Raw genomic sequence first — 23182 nt, 5'->3', positions numbered from 1 at the left:
TTTAAGAGCAGTGTGTCCCGCGGGTGGGCGCTCTTAGACGGCCCCGCGTCCAGGCCGGCCCCAGGGTTCTGGCTCTGCTTCTCGCCCGGGTGCACGCGGGAGACAGCGGCGGATGGGTGTGTTTGGGGGGCCTCCCGGGGCGCGACGGCCTGCGCCCCTGCCACCACGGGGCTGCTCTCTTCTTAACCTCTCGCTTGCGGGCGGCCCCTCGGGCGTCAGCTCGGAGCTGGGGCGGGGGGCCGGCGGCGGAGAGGGGGCCGGCGGAGGAGAGCGACGCAGCCCCAAGTTTATGCTAATCCGCGCAGAGCCCGCCTCCCGCCTCCCCTCGGCGGCCCCAGGCGTGAGCAGCGCCGGCCACTCGGCGGGACGCAGCCGCCGCGAAGCGCCAGGCGGCCGGGCCAGCGAGCTCCGGGGGCCGCGACCGGCGGCGGGACCCGGGCGGGCGAGCGGCGGGGCGGCGGGCGCACACCCGGCGGGACACACTGGCCCGCGCGGGGCCAGGTGGAGACCCGGGGGCCGCGATGGGTCGCCGCCGCCTGCCGGTCTGGCTGTGCGCCGTCGCGGCGCTGCTCTCGGGGGCGCAGGCCAAGGGCACCCCGCTCCTCGCGCGGCCCGCGCCGCCCGGTGCCTCCCGCTACAGCCTCTACACGACGGGATGGCGCCCGCGGCTGCGCCCGGGGCCGCACAAGTAAGCGCGGGCCGCGCCGCGGGCGGGAAGCGGGAGGGATGGGCCCGGGCGGCGCTCCCACCTGCCCCGGGCGCGCGCGGGGGCCCCGGGCACCCCAGGACGAACCCCCGCCCGGGCGAGCGCCCCACGCTCCGGGGGGCTGCGGGGCTGGCGAAGGAAAAGAAGCCGACGGGGCCTGGCGCGGCGGCTGGGGTACTGGCAGTGCCCGCGGAAACCTTTCCAGCGAAGTAACATTTTCCAGCTGCGCTGTGTGCAGACTCCGGGCGCTGTGGACCAGGTGGAGGGAGAGGAGGGAGGGCGGGCGGTCCGCGACGCGGAGCATGCGGGGCCACCCCCATCCCGTGCCAGGGCCTCTCATCTCTTCCCTGCCCCGCCAGGTAGGAGATGGAGGCCGTGCGCCCGGCGGCTCGACCCCTCCCGTGCTCAGCCTGGACCCCTGAGACCCTTTGGGAGGCCCAACGTAGCTGGGCCGGAGAGCTGGTGGGGGCTCCTGGGTCCTGGGCCCGTGTTGTGGCTCCAGAGCCCAATAGCAGTCCACAGGTGGTCGGCTTATGCCAGGCAGCAGCCTCCCTAGCCCTTGTGTCCTCCCCTGCCTCAGCTTCTGGTCTTTAGCAGCTTCAGGTGAGTTAGGGCCTCTGCCTGGGGTGCTAGCTGAATGTGAACTCTAGCTGAGTTTGAGAGGTATTATAGGAGGAGTGTACCCAACCCATGGCTGACACTCAGTAGGCCTGGGCACATCAGAGCAGGCTTCCTGGAGGAGGTGGTACAAAAAGTAATCTGAGAGGGAGCAACCAGAAGCAAAGGCAGGGGTGGGAAAATTACAGGGTGGGATGTATTTTCCCAGGAGTCAGTCAAGAGGAAAGATGAGAAGTGTGGTCTCAAAGGCAGTATGTTGGGATCTCAGAAGCTTCAATGCCGAGATGAGGAGTTGAGAGCCAGTGAAGGAGTTGGAGGAGGGTGGGGAGTGTGGCAAGGCTCTTGAGGGGGATCCAGGGTGGGCCTCTTCCCCAGGCAGGGAGGCAGCTGCACTGGGCTCCTGGTTCAGTACAGCACTTACTTAGCCCAGTGACCAACCCACTGGCGAGGCTGGGATTGGAGAGACCAGCAGTGGGGCAGGACCCCAGGCCAAGGGCTCTGGATCCCAGGAGAAGAAGGAGCAGAGGAGAGATGGGAGTCTGGTCTCCTTCCTAGGCCCACAGCTTGGGGAGGGGAGGAGTAGAAGCCTCAGTGGGCCTGGCACAGGCCAGATATTCCAAGGATGCCATTTCCCCCTGCAGGGCCCTCTGTGCCTACATTGTACACAGGAATGTGACCTGTGTCCTACAGGAGGGAGCGGAGAACTACATAAAGGCTGAATACCGGCAGTGTGGATGGGGGCCCAAGTGCCCCGGGACAGTCACGTGAGTGCACCCCCATCCCACCGACTCAGGATCCCTGGGCATAAGCCCCAGGCCTGCCTTCAGCTGAGGGTAGCAGCCAGCTCCACAAGGGTTATAACTCCTTGGACTCCAAAGAGCCTACCCCTGCCCCAACACAGGCCATTTGGAGGGGGCCGGGGGGCGAGCCAGGGCAGGCTCGGTTGGAGCCCCCAAGGGGACCCAGGGGAGGGCTCCCAGGGGAGAAGCAGCGCAAGGCAAGGAAGAAGCAGCAGAGGCAAGGGGGGGGTGGCTGTGGGCAGGGGAGAGCAGAGGGTCACACCAGCAATGGTTGATCCCTGGGTAGACTCAGGGAGGGTTGTGGTGACCGTGGAGAAGGCAGGCCAACGGTGAGAGGAGGGAAGCCAGATTTCTGGGGCTTCAGCCAGACAGGTGGGCTGTGAGGACGTGTTGCATGCAGGTGTGATGCACATGTCTGTACTTGGAGACGTTCAAACATGTGCTTGAAAACAGACCTGTTTATTCCCATGTGTCAGTGGGTAAACAGGTACACGGCTGAACAGGGGAGAGAGTACATGTGGTGAGCGCTGCCCTGCACCCCTGGGCCTTCCCCGCTGCGCTCGAAATCAGAGGTGCCATTCCGCCAGCTTCTAGGACCAGAGCTGAATTCCCAGAGTAGGCCAGGAAGGAGGGGAAAGAACTAAGTGGCCCCCAGGTAGGGAGTGGCCCCCAGGCAGTGTGAAGGGCTGCCTGCCCCAGCTCCAGTGCTGTACCCCTCATCCACCCAGAGGGAGGGGCAGGGGTTTTGTCAAAAGTTTTCAAGGTACCCCCAAAGCCAGAGTGGAATTTCTGATGGCAGTATGAGCCAAAGGGTGTCCAAGTGGTCTTGGGAGTCTTGAGGCTAAATTCCCACTAGCCTTTCCCCAAGCAAACAAGATGGGGCAGGGCTTCTACCTGCCCCCTCCCCTAACGCATCTCTGAGCCTCCGCAAGGCCTGCTTCCACCCCACCGCCTGTCACCTTAAGCACAGAAGAAGGAAAAATGCTGGTGGTGTAGTGAAGCTGGGAGACATCTAGACCTTCTGCCAATGTCTGGAGTGGCCCTGGACCCCAACCAGGGGGCAAGGTCACTCGCCAGGAGGCAGGAGCCTCAGCCCACAGGTACAGAGCCCTGCCCTCTGCCCGCCCCTGGCCCAGGTACCGCACAGTGCTCAGACCCAAATACAAGGTGGGCTACAAGACAGTGACGGACCTCGCCTGGCGTTGCTGCCCCGGCCTCGCTGGAGAAGGCTGCCCCGAGCATCTCACGGACCATGCGGCCACCCCACCTCAGCCGGAGCCTGAGCCCCAGGTTCCCTCGGGGCAGGTGGGCCCAGGCCCCAGGCCCCTTCCTTCTAGCAGAGCAGCCTCGAGCCCCCACGGTGAGTCTGCCCATGGAGACCCTCGCCAAGGTGATCGGTTTCTGGGGACTGACACAAGCTGGCTGAGCCCAATCAGGGCTGGGGAGGGTGCATCTCGTGCTGGACGTGAGGGTGAGCCCCCAGAGCCCCCTCCCACAGCTGGGGGAACCATACCCAGCAAGGTTGGCTCAGACCAGAAAACCTCTCAGGTGGCCCGGCAACAGGACAAGCTGAGAGAGCCAGGCCAGTGATGACCCTGGGGTTCTCTCCTCCTCTTTCCCAGGAAGGAAAGGCCCAGGGCTGTTTGGTGAACGGCTGGAACGCCTGGAGGGTGATGTCCAGCGCCTGGCACAAGCATATGGTACCCTCAGGGGCCTGGTGGCCAGCCACGAAGACCCCAACAGGGTGACTGGTGGCCCCAGTGCTCCTGCTGCCCCTGTGGGCTTCGGGGTCATCCCCGAGGGGTTTGTGAACCCCAGAGACAGAGCTGGAGGACCACTCACTCCTCCTCTGGATGAGATCCTGAGCAAGGTGACAGAGGTGAGCAGCACACTCCGGACCAAGGTGCAGCTGCTGGACGAGGTGCATGGACTGGCCCTCGGCCACGAGGCTCACTTGCAGCGGCTGCGGGAGGCCCCCCCGTCTCCGCTCACCTCCCTGGCGCTGCTGGACGAGTATGTGGACCGACGGCTGCACCGACTCTGGGGGAGCCTGCTGGATGGCTTCGAGCAGAAGCTGCAGGGTGTCCAGAATGCGTGCGACCTACGGGTGCAGGAGGTGCGGCAGCAGTTGGAGGAGGGCCAGGCGGCCAGCCAGAGGCTGCACCAGAGCCTGGATGGCCGGGAGCTGGCCCTGCGCCGGGAGCTCTCACAGCTGGGTACCCGGCTGCAGGGCTTGGGCGTGGCTGGCAGGGGCAGCTGCTGTGGCCAGCTGGCCTTGATCAGTACCCGCGTGGACAGCCTCGAGAGGAAGCTGCAGGCAGTGACCGAGGCCCAGAGGGGCCACAGCCCCCCCGACGGGAATGACCTCACGCGGCTCTCTGCTGCCATGCTCGAGGGGGGCGTGGATGGGCTGCTGGAGGGCTTGGAGACCATCAACGGCACAGAGGGTGGAGCCAGGGGCTGCTGTCTGGGGATGGAGGAGGGGGGCTGGGGTGTGCGTGGCTTCCACACCACGCTGGAAGAGCGTGTGCAGAGGCTGGAGGAACGCCTGCTGACGCTGGCTGGGGAGCCGAGCCATGATAGCGCTCCTCCAGGCAGATCGGCTCGGCCCCTCGTGCAGACGGAGCTGGCCGTGCTGGAACAACGGCTGCTTTCACTGGAGGCCTCGTGTACCCCTAGGACCACCTCAGCCATCCTGGACAATCTCGTGGCTGAAGTGAAGGCCTGGCAGAGCCGGAGCGAGGCCCTCCTACGCCAGGTGGCCAGCCATGCGGCCCTGCTCCAGCAGCTCAATGGCACCGTGGCTGAGGTCCAGGGGCAGCTGGCAGAAGCAACGGGCGGCTCCCTCCAAGGCGAGATCACCCTGCTCAAGGTCAATCTGAACTCTGTGAGCAAGTCGCTCACGGGCCTCAGTGACTCTGTCAGCCAGTATTCTGATGCCCTCTTGGCCGCCAACACATCCCTGGATGAGCGGGAACGCAAGGTGGAGGCTGAGGTCCACGCCATCCAGGAGCAGGTCAGCAGCCAAGGCTCGTGGCTTCGGGCCGGCCATAGGCAGGTCCTGAGCCTGCGGGGGCAGCTGGAGCAACTCAAGGCTGGCGTGGCCAGTGTGGCTGGCGGGCTGAGCCGCTGCCAGGACACAGCCCAGGAACTGCAGCTCGCGGTGGGCCACTTCGACCAGAGGGTGGCGCAAGTGGAAGGTACCTGTGGGAGGCTGGGCCTGCTGGCTGCGGGCCTGGACAGCTTGGCGGCTGAGTCCCTTGGGCCCAGGGAGGGCCTGTGGGACCACGTGGACCAGCTGAACCGCACGCTGGCCCAGCACGCAAAGGACATTGCCCGCCTCCGGGATGACCTGCTGGACTGCCGGGCCCAGCTGGCCGAGCAGGTCCGGGCAGGGCAGGCCGACTAGGTGGGCTGGACAGGCCAACCCCCAGATCCCGCCAACCCTGGGCACCCTCCCCCAGAGCCCAGCCTTGCCTAGCAGTGCCTCCCAGCCTCCCCTGGCCAGCGCGGATGCCATTTCAGAGGGTCCTGAAGGAACAGTGTTGGTCCAGCTCCACCTGACTGTCCAGGCACCAATATCCACGCTTGGTGCTGCACCAACTGGGCAAGTCAGGATCGCGGTCAAGGCCAGTACGTCGTGCCTGCAGGCCGGGGTGGCCCCAAGAGACCGCACCATCCACGGTCTGTAAATTGCTGTTCTGCAGACACGCCAGTTAGCATCTGTGCAGACCTTCAGGTCCCTTCTCAGACAGCAGTCTCTCTGCATCTCCCTTTGCCCATGGACAACAGCTCCAAGCCCTTAGAGGCTTCTGGTCCCCCTGCCCCCTTGGCTTCTCAGCCACCTGGGCTTGGTTTCTTCAGGAAGGTAGTGCCCACTGGCACTGTCCTCCCACCTGGCAGCTTCAAGGATGCTGTTTCTGAACTAAGGACCAGAGGTTTCCACCACCCTACAGGTCCTTCAGGACAGAATGGAAACACAAGGACTCAGTGGAGAGTTCTCTTTATTCCTTTTGATTCCCTCCCAAGGTGAGGGCTTAGGCAGCCATGGATTTCCGGAGGAAAGGATGGGGTCCAAGTGATCTGTTTGGACATGCCTCCCACTGTAATTTATCCTTTTCCTTCCCCTCCCCAAAGATGTTTTTGGGGTACGCTGGTCCCCACATGATCCTCTCCTTTCCACTTGGGGGAGAATCTCCCCCCACCCCACGTTAGGGCCTCTCTCCAAAGGGCGGCCCTCATGTACATCATGGCCTGAATGAGGCCAGACCCTGGGCAGGAGGCCACAGCTGGAGGGAAAGGGCTCCAGGCCTAGTTTCCAACATCCTTGGAAAACCCCAGCCCTGCCCGGATGTTCACAAAGTGGTGAGAAATTCAGGTATGAAAACATGAGGACACAAGCGTTCATCTGGCCCGTGTACGCCCCAGAGGCCCATCCCTGCTGAGGCTCCCAGCCTCAGTTTCCCCACGGCAGCTCGGGCCCTTCCGTGCTGTTTTGCAGGTCCCTGCAGCCCCACCTTCTGGGTTCCTGACATTTGGTGTTCTGCCCTCCACTTTGGTGCTGTTGGGGGAGGGCAGGCCTGGATTAAAGCTTTTAGCCTGTCTAAAGGAACTTTCTTCCCCAAAGGCAGTAGGCGGGAAGGCTGCAGTGGGGTGTCAGCCCTGCTTCCCACAGCTCCTCGGGCAGGAGCTTACTCAGCAGCTGTGTGGGCAGTGAAATGACTGGCAAAGGCTGGGGGAGGCCAGGCACCTGTCCTGGCAGGGTTTGGGGCTGTGTCCTCAGTGGAGGTATGGGGAGGGGCAGGGATGGCAGCTGGGTGTGTACTAAGCCAAATGGGAACCACACCCCCTCAGCCCTGGCACTGCCCTGGGATCCCCGCTTCCCAGATGTTGGAGGGGCCCTAGAGTATCTGGGGTTGGGATGTGCTGAGATATCAGGGCACCAGCGTGGGAGAGCAGTGATGTCTGGCTCCAGAGCTATGGGAAGGGGCCGGGGCTATGTAGGGTCTAGCTTCAGAGGGTACGGTCCAGGCTCCCCGAAGTGGGCCGGGGAAAAATTTCTTCCCTGATTGTTGGCTGCCACCAACCCTTTCCTGGGCTCACAGGTCTCAAGCCTCATAGGGGCTTCCCTCTTGTCTCTGTCCTATCAGGAGTTGAGGCAGGGTCCCAGGGTGACCGGGACAGATATCAAGGGTATGGAGAACCCTGCAAGGACCCAGTCACTTAATGGCTACAGGGCAGGGCCACGCTGAGGCCTGTAGCACAGCTCAGCTGGTAAAGGCAGGGGACAGGAGAGGCCACAACTAGCCCGCAGCCCCCTCCTCCCCTTCAGTGGGTTGGCCCTGCAGCATCCAACTTCCAGCCCCCATGCCCTGGGACACACAGTTCTGGGGAGCAGCCAGGGCTCGTTCAGGCCAAGGCGTCGAGGTCCACAGGGGCCAGTGGCTCCCGCCAGTAGCAGAAGTTGCTGTATTCAGGGTTGGCCAAGTCTGTGCTGGGGCCACGGGCCACAGGTGGGAAGAGGAGTTCAACCACCTCGCCGAGCCGTTCGTACCTACGGGCAGGAGGTGCTGGAGTGAGCCTCAGCTCCTGCTGGGCTTCGGCCCCATCACAGCAGGTGGAGACCTTGCATCCTGCCTGGGAGCCCTGGACCGGGGAGGGGGTCCCTGGCAGGGGTGGGGTGGGGTGGCACTGGGTCCCAGGGAGAGGCTGGGGTGTGTAGGCACGTGGCAGGGTTTGGCCTCACGTGGACTTGTGATTCCTCATGAGCTCCTGGCTGAGCTCTCCCCGGGGGTTGACTGTGAAGATGCGGGATGTAGGCAGGCCGACCTGCCGGTAGGCAGTGACATCCTACAGGAGACAAGGAGGGGTCGGTGGGCTGGGAGGTGCGGAGAAGGTGGCTCAGGCTCCCCACCCCCGCCATGGAGGGGACACTCACATTGGGCCTGTTCCCAAAGGCGGCATAGAAGGGCTGTTCCTGGGGCAGAAAGAGCTGCTGGATGTCACTCAGGCAGGCAATCTTGAACACCTCCGGCTTCTTCTCAATCACCTCCCTGTGGCAGTCGGGGCCATGGGCAGGGAAGGGGTTAGCGACCAGAGGATGGCAGGGTGAGGTGACAGTGCTACAGGGTCTGACCCAGTGGACACCTGAGCGAGGCCTGATGCCGGCCCAGCCTGGGCTGGGCTGGGCTGGCAGTGGGCCTGTGCAACCCCCCGCTGGGCTGTGGGCTCACATCCCGTGGGGAGGTTACCTATGCGGGGTGGTTACCTGTGCAGGGCGGTTACCTGTGCAGGGCGGAGAAGAGGCTGCTGGGAGACAGCAGGATGGGGCCCTCGGGGAGGCCACAGCCCCGCTCGTTCACCCACTGCAGGTACCCCTTGGTGAGGTCAGCCATGCCGATGGCCCGTGCCGAGCAGTACAGGAACTTGTACCCATTTCTGGGGGGCGGGACAAAGGGGTAGCACAGAGCCGTCAGAGACCAGCCATCCCCATCTCGCCTTCTGGGCTTCGGCCAGCTCAGCCCAACCCTGGCGCCTCTGCAAGGAGGGGACTTAGGAGAAGAGCTGAGCCAGGCCTGAGAGGTAGAAGAAGCGTGCACAGAGTCCTGAGGCCCAGGTAGACCAGGATAGGTGAGGACTCGGGCAAGTCTGTAGGCTTTGCCTACAGCAGGAAGGCCAGCAGCTAGACTCAGAGCCCGACCACAGCCCCAAGAGACAAGTCTTTCACAGGAGAACTGAGGACCAGTAGGTCTCAGCATGCCAGGGACCTGCCCCGGTCTCCTTCCCTGTGGGTCCCCAAGCCTGGCTTCCCGGGGCTGAGGCCAGGTCATTCTAAGACATCTTGTCACTCCCTCCCTGGGGTCCCACCCCAGCCCAGTGCAGGCACTCACAGGTGGATTTTGTGGTAGAGCCTAGTGATGCCCTGATGTGTCCAGTCTTTCCCCAGCTGGGGCAGAATGTGGCCCAAGGCATCCGACCTAGACCCACAGAGTAACGGTCACGCCAAGGCAGCCCCACGTGGCCCTCCTGCTCTGTGGGTGTGGCCCCGCCCCCGTCCCAGGATGGCCCATTGGGAGGGGAGGGCCTCTCTCCCTGTCCCCCCCACCCCCCAGCACAGAGGGAGGCAAGTCCCCAGGCCCTCCGTCTCCCCCTCCACGGCCGACCGGGTCTCACTTGGTGATGGTGCCGTCAATGTCTGAGATGATCACCCTGTCATCCCATTTCCACAGGTAGACGGTGGCCCTACAGCGGCAGGTGCCCTGGTACTGGGTGGTCACGCTGAAGACCACACTGTTGGCACCTTCTTGCAGGTTCAGGCGCCGCTGGGACCAGGCAAGGGGGGAACTGTGAGCCGCCTCAGCTGGACGCTGTCCGCCCACCGCCTCCCCGCCCCAGAACCGTGGCCTTCCATCTCCACGGGCCTCTCTTTCTCCTGTTCCTCCCAACTCAAGAACCTTCCTGAGTTCATCAGAGGCAGCCATGTGGGCAGAAGGTGGCTGCAAGGAGGAAGTGAGGGGTGCTGGTGGGGCCTGCAAAGCTCCAGGCATAGGAGCTTTGAGATGGGGCTCACGGACCAAGCCTGGCCCATGACCCTGTCCAGGTTTCTCAGGTCAGCCTTGGGGCCAGCACTGCTCTGGGCAGAGGGACACCCCACTCCACAGAGGGGGCCCTGTGGGGATCTCCACAGGCAGCCTCCTGCCTGGGGCTAGGGTACCTGGGACATCCCCCCCAAAGAGAGACCTAGCCCTGTCCTTGGTCCAAAGATAAGGATCAGGGCAGCTCTTAGCCACAGCCTGTGACCTGGCTGACCCCGAGTTGGGTGTGAGCCCCAGGGAACCACACAGAGGGCAGCCACTCTGTACCAGGTGTGCCAGACTCTCCTGGGCACCTCTCTGACCACAGAGTTCCACTCAGGAAGAAAACATTACAGGAGCCACAGTTACTCAAAGGTGTGACTTGGGGGTCTGGGGTTGCCAGAATCTGAGAGGCTGTCATCAGCCATTTGGTTCCTGTAGCTCCCAAAGGCAGACCAGAGCCAGCCAACCCACCGCAGGTAGGCATTTTAAGATGACATAAGAGGGGGCTTTCCTAGCGAGAACATCCAACAGAGCATGGGCTGGCACGTGAAGAAGCGGCACAGAAAGCTGTTCCCGGATGACGCAAGCAGAGGCCGGCAGGGGGCTGCCACAGAGATGGATTCTGGGCTTTGCTGAACACAAGCCGCTCCTCAGCCGGGCCCTGAGGGCCTCGGGAACACAATCATCTCAGGCCCGCCACTCCCACACCTGCACACACTTACAATCTGATTGGAGGAGAGGCGGAGGGACTTCTTGTAGGCAGGAGCGTGGGCCGGAGGCGAGAGGGGCGGGGAGGGGGCATTGTCCTCACTGCTCGGGGCTTCGGTCTTCTCCCTGCGGGCAGCCCGGCTCTTGAGCCACTTCCCCCAGCCAAGGCCTTCACTCCTTGGTAGATGCCCACCCCTCACTCAGGCCGCAAGGAGTCTGCTGCTCGTCCCTGCCCCTCTAAGGACCCCTCCCTCTAGATGCCACCCATTTTGGGGGTGGCAGCAGACATCAGGATATAGGCCAGTAGTCTACACCCAGAACGGTGACTGCAGAGCTGGAGCAGAGACCCGGGGCGCCCAGCCCCCAGGCTGCTCTCCATAGCCAGGATGCTGGAACCTGCTTTGGGGATGTGTACCAGAAAAATCTAGAATTGCATCGTGGCCAATCCCACCTGCTGTGGGAGGCAGTCAGCCCGTCCTTGATCACCCCCCACCCAGCCTTGGACATTCTGGGTCACTTCAGATGTGAAAAAAGGAAGCAAGGTCAGCTGGCCCCTGGTGGAGAGTGGAAGCCCTACTCCGCCTTCGTATGGTAGCCCTTTGTCTGGGTCGGGAGTCTGGGTACCCATTCCAGCCCTGCCACTTCCCGGCTGTGAGAACTTTGGTGTATCTAGGTTTTCCCATCTGTGACATGGCGACATGTCCCAGGAGAAAGAAGAGGTGTAGAAGTGATTGCAGAGTGACAAAGACCCATGGCAGGGGAGGGGTTCTGGTTCCACCCCCGCTCCCACAGTGATCTTTCCCAGGCTGAGCTCCAGCTGCACAGCCCCAGGCAGGAGATCCAGCTCACCCCAGCTGCTGCTGCTGCACTGTGGTTTTCTCCCTCCGGGCACTGCACTGTGGGGAGAATATCCATCTAGTGAACCCCGCCTCCTGCCTGTGCCAGCCCCGCCCTGTGGACATGACCACCCACCTCCTTGGCTGGAAAGTCCCTGCATCGCCAGGAAAACCACCACCGCCCTCCCTTCCGGGGCATCTTTTCCTTCTCCAGCTTGTCCACGGTGCTCTGCGGGCAGATGAAGGCCATGGCATTATTTCCTGTACCACACAAACCCACCTTACATTGCCCTTGGGGCCCCCATGGGCCCAGAGTCTGGGGCTGACCCTACAGCAAGGTGCTATCAACGTCTGGAGGCTAAAGAAGCATACTCAGCCCCATCTTGGGATTCTGAGCACTGATTCAAGGAGATAAGCATGGGAGAACAAGGGCCACTTCTGCCTGCCTCCACTCCACCCCAGCCCTGACCCCTCCAGCTCTAGCCCAGCCTTGGCCTGGCCTCCAGATCTTGTGGATCAGTCTCCCTACTCCAGTAGCTAAAGGCAGCGCTTTGGGAGTTTCTCAAGATCTGGGTCTCCCTGCATGATGCCACCAACTGGTGGCAGGGACAGTCTCTAGTCAGTACCACCCTCAACCTCCAAGACCAACATGGGCAATTCCTAAGGTCAGTGATCTATCCCGTGAACAGCCTCCCTCTCTGCTTGTTACCGTCATTGTCTGGTGGGGACAACATGACCCTGTGAAAAATTCTGATTAGATTTGTGCTAGATAATCCCAGGGAGGGCCCAGGCCCACCTAGGAGACATATCAGCTTCCTGCAAACACAGAATGGAGAACCCGTCAGGAGGAAAACAGCCAGGGTGTCCACTGGGGCTGGGAATAGGCTGGGGGAGTTTCCCCTAGGTGGTGGGTCTGTCTGGGTAAGGTGAGGAAAGGCAAGCATGGGGGGACCCTCTCTCTTCCCACAAGCTCTGGGTCCTTGCTCAAACCCAGAGCCAGCCAGAGGACAGAGCTGGGCATCACCAAAGGGAGGCACCAGCTGTCAACATCAGGTGAGTGATGTTCTTTGGGCAAGCCAAGCCAATAATGATGGGTCAGACCAGGGTGGGGCACTGAATGGCTCCCAGAGGGGCAGAAGGGGCAGGTGCAGGCCAGCCCTGCACAGGATAGAGGTTCTGGGAGGGACTATAGAGGCTGCTCCTTCCCACCTCTGAGCATCTGCACATGCTGTTCCCCACCCCTTGCCTACTCATCCTTCAGACCTCTACCCGGTGGGCACTTGCTCAGCAAACCCCCTGTTGGAGGTTCTCAAAGCACCCCAGACCTCTCCTTCCCAGTACTCACAGTTGAATTTTATATTCATTTGGCTGAGTCTTTCATTAACTGTCTTCCTATGAGGGCATGACTGTCCCCAGTCTGGGCCTGGCACACAGTAGGTACTCAATAACTGTGTGCTGATAAAGCAAGCCCCTGCAGCCCAGCCTGGAGAGGGTCTCAGAAGAAAGTGAGGGGTAGGACCTCCATGTCCCAAGACTGTCTCGCAGGTCCAAAAACCTCCTGTTGAAGGCATGTCCCTGTCGCCTCTGGTTTGTCCTGAATTCCTTTGAAGTAAAGTCTAAATCCAATCCAAATGGATTCAGCCATGCCAGGAAACCAGGGAAGCAGGGGGGGTGCTTCGTCCACACAGCCTGGGGCAAGGCTTCAGAGGACCTGGGTCTCTTCTCTCAGAGTGGGTCCTGCAGCCCCAGGCCCATCTCTGCCCACCCTCCAGTTCCTTGCCAAGGGCCCCCGACCCCAAGGCTATGGCCACGTCCCCCAGGAGGCCCAGGGGTGCTATAACCATTACCTTGGGCAAGTTTCTCTGGAAGGCTTGCAGGGAGAGGATCATGGAGGCGGCTACAGCCCAGTTATAATGCCTAGAGAGACAGAAAGGGTGTTAGGGCCGTGGAGGGCAGGGCGATCCAGCCGCCCAGCCCTGGTACCCACTTCTCGTTGATCTTCACCACCAGGTTCGGGTCGTCCAGGAGGCCGGGGTTTTGGGCGAGGTCCTGGTAGGAGACGATGTGCTGGTTGAACTTCTCTGGGCACAGAGGCAGAGAGCGAGGGGTGAGGCCAGCACATCCCACGTGACCCGTTGCCCCTGCCCCTCCCAGCTGCCCCACCTCTGCTGCTCAGGCCTCCTGCAACTTGGGTCTTCGACTTAGCAGGGCTCCTTGCTACTTGGGGTTTTGGCACCTGATGGTCCCACCCCAGGCACTAGCCATCCTGGATTCACAGGATAAGTCACAGCTTAGCATGACTCAGCATTTGCTTCATGGGGTCTTGGAGATGCCCAGCGCTTGCTGGCCGAGGGTGGGCTCCACAAACCCCAGACTCATGCACACCTCTGCTACCCCCACCCCCGCCCCGGGGTCTTCCCTCTCTTCTCCCGTCCCCTGGGCTCAGTCCTTGGAGGGGTGGGGGCCACAGTTGAGCATACCCACAGAGATGTCTCCGCTGTCAGCCAGGCCCCCAGAGAGGGACAGCACTACTGTGTCCGCTGTGTCCGGAGCGGGCTCTGGCTCCCGCTCAGGGTTGCAGCCTCCCAGAGACTTTTGGCTTCCGGCTTCACTCCACTTCCTGGCCCCCCGCCCACAGTCGCTGGGGACAAAGGGGCCAATAGTGACATGAATACAAGGAGGCTGGGAGGAGGGGCTGGAGCCCTCCCAGGCCCCTGATAGCCGATTCCTAGCCCCACAGGCCCCAATCCCAGGACACCCTGGTGTCCAGAACCCAGGCACCTCTGGGGGAAGTAAAGGGCTGCATTCTCAGAATCCAGGGAGGGCAAGTCATCCAGGTAGATTTCACTGGGGCCCAGGTGCTGGCTTCTCTTCAGGGAGCCTGAGAGCAGAGGAGGGGACATCTGTAGACCTAACCTGTGAGGACTACTATTGTGATCAGTGTGTGTCCCCCTGCCTTTGAACGCCTTAAGGTGGCACTGTCCAGTAGAACTTCCTGCAGTGCTAGAAAAGTCCTATGTCTGCACTGTCCAGTAGAACTTCCTGCAGTGCTAGAAAAGTCCTATGTCTGCACTGTCCAGTAGGGTAGCTGCTGGCCACACAAGGCTATTGGGCATACTTAAAATGTGGTGTGATGGAAAAATAGAATTTTAAGTGTTATTTAATTCTTCTTTTTCTTTTCGCCACGCCGTGTGGCATATGGGATCTTAGTTCCCCAGCAAGGGATCGCACCCGCACCCCTTGCAGCGGAGGTACAGAGTCTTAACCACTGGACCGCCAGGGAAGTCCTCCAAGTGTTATTTAATTTTAATTCATTTAAATTTAATTTTAAATAGCCACATATAGCCAGTAACTACCCATCTGGATAGCACAGGTGCCAGCTCCCCCTCCCAACCCTCTCCCTGGCCTCGCTCAAGACACACCACCTGCCTCAGTTCCTAGACATGAAACCTCTCTCCCTCCTCATGGCCTTGCTGTTCCCTCTGCCTAGAATTCTCTTCCCCTGGTCCTCACTTGGCTGGATCTTTATGGCCCACGTCTCAGCTCAGGCATCACCCGCGCAGAGAGGCCATCCCTGGCCACATGATTTAAATAGCCCCCGTCCCAACCAATGATTCTGTCCTGCGTCCCGCCCCCCCAACATCATGCTCTTCCTGTTATGTGTCTGTCATCTGTCTGCCCCTCTGGACTGTGAGTCCCATGAGGGCTGGAGCCAGAAACAGTGCTCAGAACACAGTAGGTGCTCAAACATGCTTGAAATTCCAGAGTCCACCCAGGGGATAACGTGAGGCCAGGGAAGCAGTGGGAGGGGTCCAGCCATCACTCACCTTTCCTCCTGGAGATCCCCTCTGGCTGCCCTGTGCAAGCGGGGGCCTCCAATGCAGCCCAGCTCCACGACTCAGAGGGAGGAGGGAGGCCCACATCCCCGGAACTCTGAGTCTTGGTTTCCTCTCTCTCAGGGGGTTGGAGAGGGGGACCCACCAGAGCAGGCACCTCCGTGTCAGGGTGAAGAAGGTCGGTGCCAGGCCCTGTTTGCAGGATTGGAATTCCCGAAGGGTTCACGCCAACCACAGAGGCAGAGGGGGTGCTGGGCACCCCCTGAGGTGGAGAGGCTGTCTTGGAGCTGCCATCAGGGACCACTGAGGACTCAGGCCACTCAGCTTTGCCCACCTTCAATCAAACAAACGGGGGAAGACAGGGGCGGTGCAGGGCCTGCCCCCCACACCCCACAAGGCCTCAGGGAGGTGGCCCAAGTCTCAAGTCACTCCAGTCCTGCCCCGCAGGGGCCACGGAGCCCCTGAAAGGTAAGGATGGAGGGTTGACACAGGGGAACTCACCTTAGGCAGCCTCCCCCAGGCCCACTGCATGTGGGACTCAGCTCTCAGGGGGATGGGTTCGGGGGTCCGCAGCTCCAGCTCCGAGTCACTCTTGGGGGATGTTAGCCCACCCGCTGAGAGGCTGCAGGAAGCAAGAACTCAGAGGCCCCCAAGCCAGCCTGCCACCCCCTGCCGCCCTCCTTGGCCTGGGAAAATTTTTTCTGCAACACGTATTATGCCAGTGTTGGATCCAGAATGTATAAGGAACTCCTATAAATCAACAAGAAGGCAATCCAGTAGAAAAAACAAAACAAAACGAAACAATGGGCAAGGTTGTGACTTCTTAATGGGTGTAGGGTTCCCACTAAGGGTGATGAAAAAGTTGTGGAATTGGATAAGGGGTGATGGTCGTACAACATTGTGAATATACTAAATGCCACTGAATTGTGCCCTTTCAAATGGTAAATTTTATGTTATGTGTATTCTACCACAATAAAAAAAAATGGGCAAAAGACTTGAATGTCAACACTTTACTGAAAAGACATACAAATGGCTGGTAAACACAATAAATATGTTCTATGTCATTATTCATCAGAAAAATGTAAATGGAGAGCCCTCTGAGACCTTGGCTTTGAGTCTCTGCCTGTAGCCCACCTGGACTCTCACCTGGCTTGGGGGGGCCACTCTCCATCGGAGTAGGGGTAGGTGTCTTTCGGCTGCGGTGAGGACTCTCCTTCTGGCTGGACACTGCTGCGGGACCACAGGGAAATAAATGGTCACTGACAGGACAGGCAACCTGGGCAGGGCATGCAAGCCTGGACATCAGGGGCTTGATGAAGCAAAGCAACTAAAGGCCAGAGAGGTCAAGGACCTTGCCCAGGGTCACACAGCATCAGCAGAGGACACTGTGCTTGAACCCCAAGTGGCATTCCTACACCCTCAACCCCCTACATACCCTGGGGGCTCCGGCCTCGGCTTTTCCAGCAGGGATAGCTCACTCCCAGTGCCTGCCTCCAGCTCCTCCGAACTAGAATCGGCTGCCACCGTGTCCTCCTTCCGCCTGGGTTTCCTCCTGCGACGCTTCTTCTTCCACCCCGTGGAGGTTGTGCCCGCGATGCTGGCCTCAGGCTCGCTGGCTGTGCCCAGCTGGGAGTCCGAAGGGAACCCAGACAGGCCCCCCCAAGGGATGGGTGATGTGCACAGGTGGGGAGGCATGTCTTCCTGTGGAGCAGACCAGGGGCAGGGCTGAGGGGTCTGCAGCTTGGGGACAGGGGGCAGGAAAACAGGCCTGGAGGCTGGACAGAGCCAGCGGTAGCATGGCCTTGTAACTGTTGCTGGCCTCAAAGTTCCCTAACAGAGATAAAGCGGCCCCAATCCCAGGGGTGCCTGCACCTCTGGCAGCCCACGGCAACCACACAGTCCAGACAGAAACCTGGGCATCAGCCTCTCATCTCCCCTGCCCACATCTACCACAGCAGACACCTACTTCCCCTTTTAAGACTCAGCCAGGTGTCACCTCCTCCAGGAAGCTTGCCCTGACTTTTTTCAGCCTCAGTTCCAACCCCCTTCACTGCAATAACCAAATAGTTCTTTCATCTGTTGTTTACATGTCTGTCGCCCAGGCTAGTCTGGGAACCTTCTTTTTTGGCAGGGGTCACCCCTCATCCAGGTCTACTGCGGTGTCTGGCATACAGTACAGTAGGGGCTCAATTAAAGTTTGTCAAAACTTTAAACACCTCTACTGGCTTCTGCTGGGCCCTGCCTCCCTTCTGCAAACACCCCTCTGCTCCTTCCCCGCTCCCACACGTCCATGTTCCAGCCGCCCCGAGCCGGCACCAGATCCACAACAAGCCATCTTATGCTTTCCAGTCCCGGCCATTGCTCAGCACCCTCCTCCTCTCCAAGCTGCCCAGGGAGGGCCTCCTTTTCCCCCTTCAGGGGCCCAGCTCAAGTGTCCTCTTCTGAGAAAACTTCCCCAAAAGAAGCGCCAGCCCTTCCTGCCCCCATCCCTCCCCAGGGTCCACCAGCACATCCTGATGCCCCTGCCTCAGACCCTCGCCGATGGGGTCCTCCCCACGGTGGGGACAGTGACAAATCCCCAAGCCCCGCCTGGAGGGAGCACTAGTGAAGAGACAGGGCCAGGCAGGCCCAGAGGCACTTACCACATCGCTCTCCAGCTCCTGGATGAAGAAGGCCTCCCCGCTGTCCCCCAGCTTCATGTGCAAGTCCACTGGCTCCCCATTGATCTCGATGTCTACCTGTAATGTGGCGTGGTGGGATGGGGGTCCCCACCGTCAGATCTTACTCCCATGCTTCAGTCCACTGGACTCCCAGCTGGTCCTGGAGACACAGGCTCCCTGCTGCCCCAGCACTGCATTCTCTGGAACTCTCTCCCCTCAGACCTCGGGGAGCCCCCCTGCTCCCCACTCTGAGGGTCTCTGCTCACCATCTCAGTATTCTTGTTTATGCCTTGGTTTCTGTGTTCCTCTCTCTCCCACAGCCCATAAGAACAAGAACACGATCCAATCTTGTCACTGTGTGTCCCCAACCCGCAGGAGAGTGCCCAAACATTTGTGGGTAACATGAACAACAGTAAGAATGACCCTTTCCTGGGCACTTTGTCCAGTGTGTTACATAGACCATCTTGTTTAATCTTCCCAGCAACCCCTGGCAGTACCTCCCATCATTATCCCCACTTTATAGATGAGGAAACTGAGGCTCAGAGGGGTTAAGTAATTCTCTGGGAATTACTATGAACCCAGAAGTTCTGAATCCACAACGCAAGCTCTTAACCACTTAGCATACTGTCTCCCGCAAGGTTACACTCTCCCATTAGGATTCTGGAAGATTCACAGTCACTCCAGTGTGAAGGGGGTTTGGGCCCACCAAACCTCTATTCACACACCAGAACTCAGTGCTAACAAAAATCTGTCACGTTCACCTGAGCCCCATGAAGACAGTGCCGGTTTCCTAAGAGTGAGGAGGTAATTTTTGAGTATCACCCCCATGCCTCGCCCTGGGACAGTGTTATCATCTCTTATTTAATCACCAGGTAATGAGAGTGTATCAATTTGTTCAGGTGAGGTGACTTACCAGGAACACACAGGTAAGGTCTCAGGAAGCTGGAGCCAGGTCTGATGGCCCCAGTACAGAAGGCTGCCCCGCTGTGCTGCTTCCAGGGGAAAATAGGGGCCCTCCTGGACCAAAACCCCCAAACCAACCCAAAGCCTTCCAAGAAAATACAAAGGAAGGGAAGCCTGTCCAGAGGACACATCCCTGCCCCAGGGAGGTCTGGTTCGTGTCCTGGGACTACAGTGACTACCCCGGCTTCCTGAGCGCGCCCTGCAGAGGTCCCTCTACCGCCATCACTCACCACCTTCTCCCGTGAGCGCAGGACGCCCAGCTTGCCGAAGCGCACGTGGAAGGGCGAGCACCGGAAGGAGCCGTCCGCCTGCCTCACCACCAGCACATCGATGCCCCCGGTCAGCGTGGCCGGGTTCAGGCCCTGGTACAGCCCCTTCACCGTCCCAAACACAGTCTCCGCCAGCTGCCCCACGTAGTTCATGGCTGTGCTGGTAAAGGGAGGCGGCGCTGGGACCAAGGCCTGGCCACCGCCCTCCGTACGGGGCTCCGCAGCCTGACCCCTGGGACCCCAGGCTTACAGCGTGTGGTCCTCGGGGTGCCTCTGCAGAGGGGCAGCAGTGATGGGGTGGGAGGTGTGCCTGAAGACGTGGGCTCTAATCCCCACCGGCCGTGGGGCTCTTGGACGGCTGCCTCCCTTCTCCAAGGGTTGCTGCCCACATCTGTCAAATCAGGGCACCGGCTAAGGCCATCGGGGCGCTGTGAGCCTCTAAATGCCATGAGTAATGGTAATGACCGCAGCTCATTTCATCTTTACAACAACCTGCCAGGCTGGCCGAGCAGGTTTCATTATCCCTGTTTACAGACAAGCCAGCCGAGGCTCAGAGAGGTGGAGTGACTTGCCCACGGCCTCATCACTAGCCAGGAGAGGAGCCAGGGTTCGCATACAGGCCTGTGTGATTGCAGAGCCCTCGGTGTGAACCACTGGGATGGCCCAACTGTGGGGACAGGCACCCCTCCCTGGGGTGCAATGAGGGGCAGCCTCATGATAGATCAGGCCCAGGGCCCTGCTGGGTAACAGGTGACAGTCCTGAAGGCTGATCTCTTTCCAGGAAGTGGGGAGGAGGGAGCCTCAGTTTTTCCATCTGAGAAATGGGTTCAGCTGTCTTGCTGCCTCCTGGTCCTAGGAGTTGGAAGGGACCTTGCTGGGCTATTGTGGCTAATTTGTGGGGGACCAGGGGTGGGGGTACCCCAGGTACCTAAGGCTCTGCCCAGCTCTCAGATGTTTGCAGTAGGGCACCCCCTATAGCTGGGCCCAAACTAAAAAATTTAAGGCCCAAACTCCAAAATTCTTCCCAGTCTCCCTGGGACATGTGGGAAGCCCGTCCATGGCTACAACCTGACCCCAGTGTCTCTAGGACATAGTTCTCAGCCCCCGACCCCTACTCCTCAGACCCACATTCAGGCCTTGGGCTGGCCCCTGGCCCATCAAAGCTGTTCCTTCTTCACCCAGCCAGACTGGTCCCTCCAGCTCTCCCACACCAGGCAGAGCTGGGTGAGCCAGAGGCAGGAGTTGTAGCAGCCGCAGAGAAGAGCCAGGGCCATAATGAGAGCCACCTCTACCCTGGCATGGTGCCCACCCCGCCAGCTTCAGCTCGTCGCCCCTTCCCTGCTGGCCTCGCCAGTGGCCTATGCCCTTCTGGCTGCCAGGACCCAAAACCATCCCAGCTCCACAGGGCACTTCCCTCTGACCTTGCATCAGAACCCCTGGAGGTCTGCCTGCCACGCAAGATCACCCTTCAAAAAAGTCAAGCGACTTATCCAAACCTTATGAAGCTAATAGGCCATAGATGGGGGGAGGGAGTGATGACTCATATCCTGGTTTCCTGATTCCATACCATGGTTCCTTCCCCTCCATGGTCCCCAAACCACACCACCGTTGTCGGCAGAGAGGGCCGCCCAGCCCCCAGCCCACCTCTGCACAGCCCTGTAATGCCTCGACACTCAGAATGTGGTCCAGGGCCCAGCATCGCCTGGGAGCTGGTTAGAAATGGAGAGCTTCACAAACATAAGGTCCTGTGAGATTTGCTAAAGAGAAAATTTGGGATAAAAAATGAAACCCTTTGGACCCCGAAAATGTCACTCAAATTGAATACATCTTTTATCTGCAAGGCACCTGCTATGTGATAGGTGAAAACTCCCACTTTGGTTTCTCTGTCCCTAACACCAAAGTCTGAATATGGGTCTGGGGAGACAGACCGACTGACAAGGAGAGACATGTGGTAGGCAGGGCTCTAGACCACTGTGCCCAGGAAAAGCAGAGAAGACTCCAGAAGCTTCCAGGAAGATAAAGAAGCATGCATGGGAGGGGCACACCGGGAGTGGGGGCAAAGTTCTGCCCAGCTGGCAGCCCAAGTCTGAGCTATCTGCTCTGCTGAGAGCTAAAGTGCAGGTGGTGGGTGGGTGGATGGGGAGGGGGCAGAGGAGACAGGCTCAGCTCCATCTACTACTGAGCTTCTCAGCTTCGCCACCCCTGCTGCTTGGGGCTGGATAATTCTTTGTTGCAGGGTTGGCGGGAGTGTTGTAAGACATTTAGCAGCATTCCTAGTCTACCCACTAGATGCCAGGTAGCACCCTACCTCCAGCTGTGACAACCAAATTGTCTCTAAGCTTTGTCAAATGTCCCCTGCTGGACAAAATTGCCCCCAGTTGAGAGCCACTGAAATAGCAGAAAGAGCTGAATGGCAAAGGGAGCACCTGGGGGCACCTGGGTCCTACTCTGATCCACCCATGGAGTACTCTCGGGCAAGTAACTTGCTGGCCTCAGTTTCCCCTTCTATGAAACGAGGCCTGGATTTCTTAGACCTTCTCAGCTCTAATGTCATGGGAGCCTAGAATTCATTCCTCTCCTTGCTCCTCCCGCCCCACGAGTGGATGCCCCCATCTCTGCCTGCTTAGCATTGTGGAGAGGTAGGGGGACTGCTGTGAGCCAAGCCCTGGGCTCCTCTCCGCTACCTGCACCCATCCCTGACGGCATCTCCTGCCCCCAGGACCAGCTCTGCCTCCTTGGTCTGCTCCCGATGGAGGAGAGCTCCTCTTGGCTCCCCTATACCACCCTTCACCCCCAAACTAACATGTCTAAAATCAAACACTTCATCTTCCCCTGGGGAACCTGGTCAGCTGAATTCCTCTCAGGACTCATGGGTACCCCTCCCTCCCAAGCCCTCTGAGTCCTATTCCCCAATTTCCTGCTCATCTGGCCCCTCCTTTCTCCTCCAGGTGCCTAGGTCAAGGCTTTATGACCAATGCCCAGATCCTGGGTGACAGCAGGCACTGTGGTTAAGGCACGAGACTGTCTGGATTCTAATCCCCTCCCTGACACTTACTAGTTGTGACCCTGTGCAAGTCACTTCACCTCTCTGAGCCTCATTTTCGGCCTCTGGAATGGGGATAACATAAGGGATGCATGAGGAATTCATGACATAATTCGTGTAAAGCAGTAGCATGCAGTAAATGCCCACCCACGCCACCTAGCAGCAGCAGCATAGTTTTTGGAACCGTGACAGCCCCACTCATCCGGGCTGGTCCTGAGGGCACGACAGGTCAGACTCCAATGCATTGCCCCTGCCCTGAGTTGAGAGTTTAGACTTCTTAACTTGGCATTCAAGGTCCTGCATGATGGTGGCCCCGCTGTTTGCTCCAGGAGGGCCTCAAGAGGTGCCCAGGCCTCAGAGTCTACTCTGGGAACATCCACATGCCTCCCAGGCCTGCACACAATCCCACCACAGGAAAGCCAGAACAAGCTGCCCTGGTTGTCAGCCCTCAGCCTTTCTGGGCTCCCAGATTCGGGGAGGGGTGGGGATGTGGCTCTCCGTGTAGGACCACAGGGAAGGGAGACAGCTCCACCCAGGATCCCCAGTAGCCTTCACGGCTACTTCATCTGACCTGCCCAGTCTCAGGGCAGGTGGGCAAGGGTCAGACCCTGTTTTGCAACTGAGGACACTCAGTACCAGAGAGGGTGGGTGTCTTCCCCAAGGTGACTCAGTTAGTCTGGAGGGAAGTTGGGGTGAAACTTTTCCCCTGAGAGGTTTTTACATCTCATTCTCTCCCGATCCCACATTCTGGATGTCCGGGGAGCCCCCGCAGCCCCTGGATCGGGGAGAGGGATGAAGTGAAGCCGGCCCCTCAGGCCCGGGAACGGGAAGGAATGAGGGTCAGATGGCAGGACAGATGGGCGGGGCAGGGTGGGGCGGGGGAGGGGTACCTCATCTCTGGCTCTAGTTGGACCCTACCTGAGGAGCTGCCCACCGGACTCCGGGCCCCGGAGCTGCCGCTTCTACCTGAGTGCACAGGATCAGCAGGTGTTTTCGGCCCCGCACTCACTAGGCACTTCCGGCTCCTCTCGGACTGGGTGAGATCCCGGTTCCGCCCCTTCCACGAGCCAAGGGCGGTGTCTGCAAGTCCCAATCCGTCTAGACTCCACCCCCCAAAGAGATCCCGCCCCCGCCCAGTCCCCACGCCCAAGGGCGTCCTTTCACCT

At 60.0% G+C, this 23182-nt stretch overlaps 2 protein-coding genes across 6 annotated transcripts; one reads left to right on the top strand and one right to left on the bottom strand.

Annotated features, from left to right (window-relative positions):
- The first annotated feature begins 307 nt into the window (after window positions 1–307).
- EMILIN3 (elastin microfibril interfacer 3) lies at window positions 308–6126 on the top strand. The gene is made up of 4 exons (XM_057529517.1): window positions 308–688; window positions 1966–2088; window positions 3261–3484; window positions 3747–6126. Exons 1-4 carry the CDS (start codon window positions 522–524, stop codon window positions 5531–5533), a joined length of 2301 nt encoding a protein of 766 aa, XP_057385500.1. The 5' UTR covers window positions 308–521; the 3' UTR covers window positions 5534–6126.
- Window positions 6127–6702: 576 nt separating this feature from the next.
- On the bottom strand, window positions 6703–23080 carry LPIN3 (lipin 3). 5 transcript variants are annotated; one of them, XM_007193113.2, is made up of 20 exons: window positions 22983–23080; window positions 18935–19133; window positions 17724–17819; window positions 16517–16782; window positions 16228–16311; window positions 15583–15703; window positions 15073–15415; window positions 14027–14126; window positions 13726–13886; window positions 13233–13326; window positions 13093–13162; window positions 11382–11474; window positions 11259–11305; window positions 10424–10535; window positions 9298–9446; window positions 9015–9101; window positions 8410–8562; window positions 8063–8177; window positions 7871–7974; window positions 6703–7678 (listed from the first exon to the last, which is right to left on the bottom strand). In XM_007193113.2, exons 2-20 carry the CDS (start codon window positions 19124–19126, stop codon window positions 7534–7536), a joined length of 2532 nt encoding a protein of 843 aa, XP_007193175.2. In that variant the 5' UTR covers window positions 19127–19133; window positions 22983–23080; the 3' UTR covers window positions 6703–7533. The 5 variants fall into 5 exon arrangements, with proteins under 5 accessions (XP_007193175.2, XP_007193174.2, XP_057385497.1 ...); XM_007193112.2 differs by having other exon boundaries at window positions 22935–23073; XM_057529514.1 differs by having other exon boundaries at window positions 16228–16308; window positions 22935–23073.
- Between the last annotated feature and the right edge of the window lie 102 nt (window positions 23081–23182).

Source organism: Balaenoptera acutorostrata, chromosome 15 (assembly GCF_949987535.1).
Source record: "Balaenoptera acutorostrata chromosome 15, mBalAcu1.1, whole genome shotgun sequence".
NCBI lineage: Eukaryota > Metazoa > Chordata > Mammalia > Artiodactyla > Balaenopteridae > Balaenoptera > Balaenoptera acutorostrata.
The sequence above is the reverse complement of the archived record's forward strand: the minus strand, read 5'-3'. Positions and strand labels throughout refer to the sequence as shown.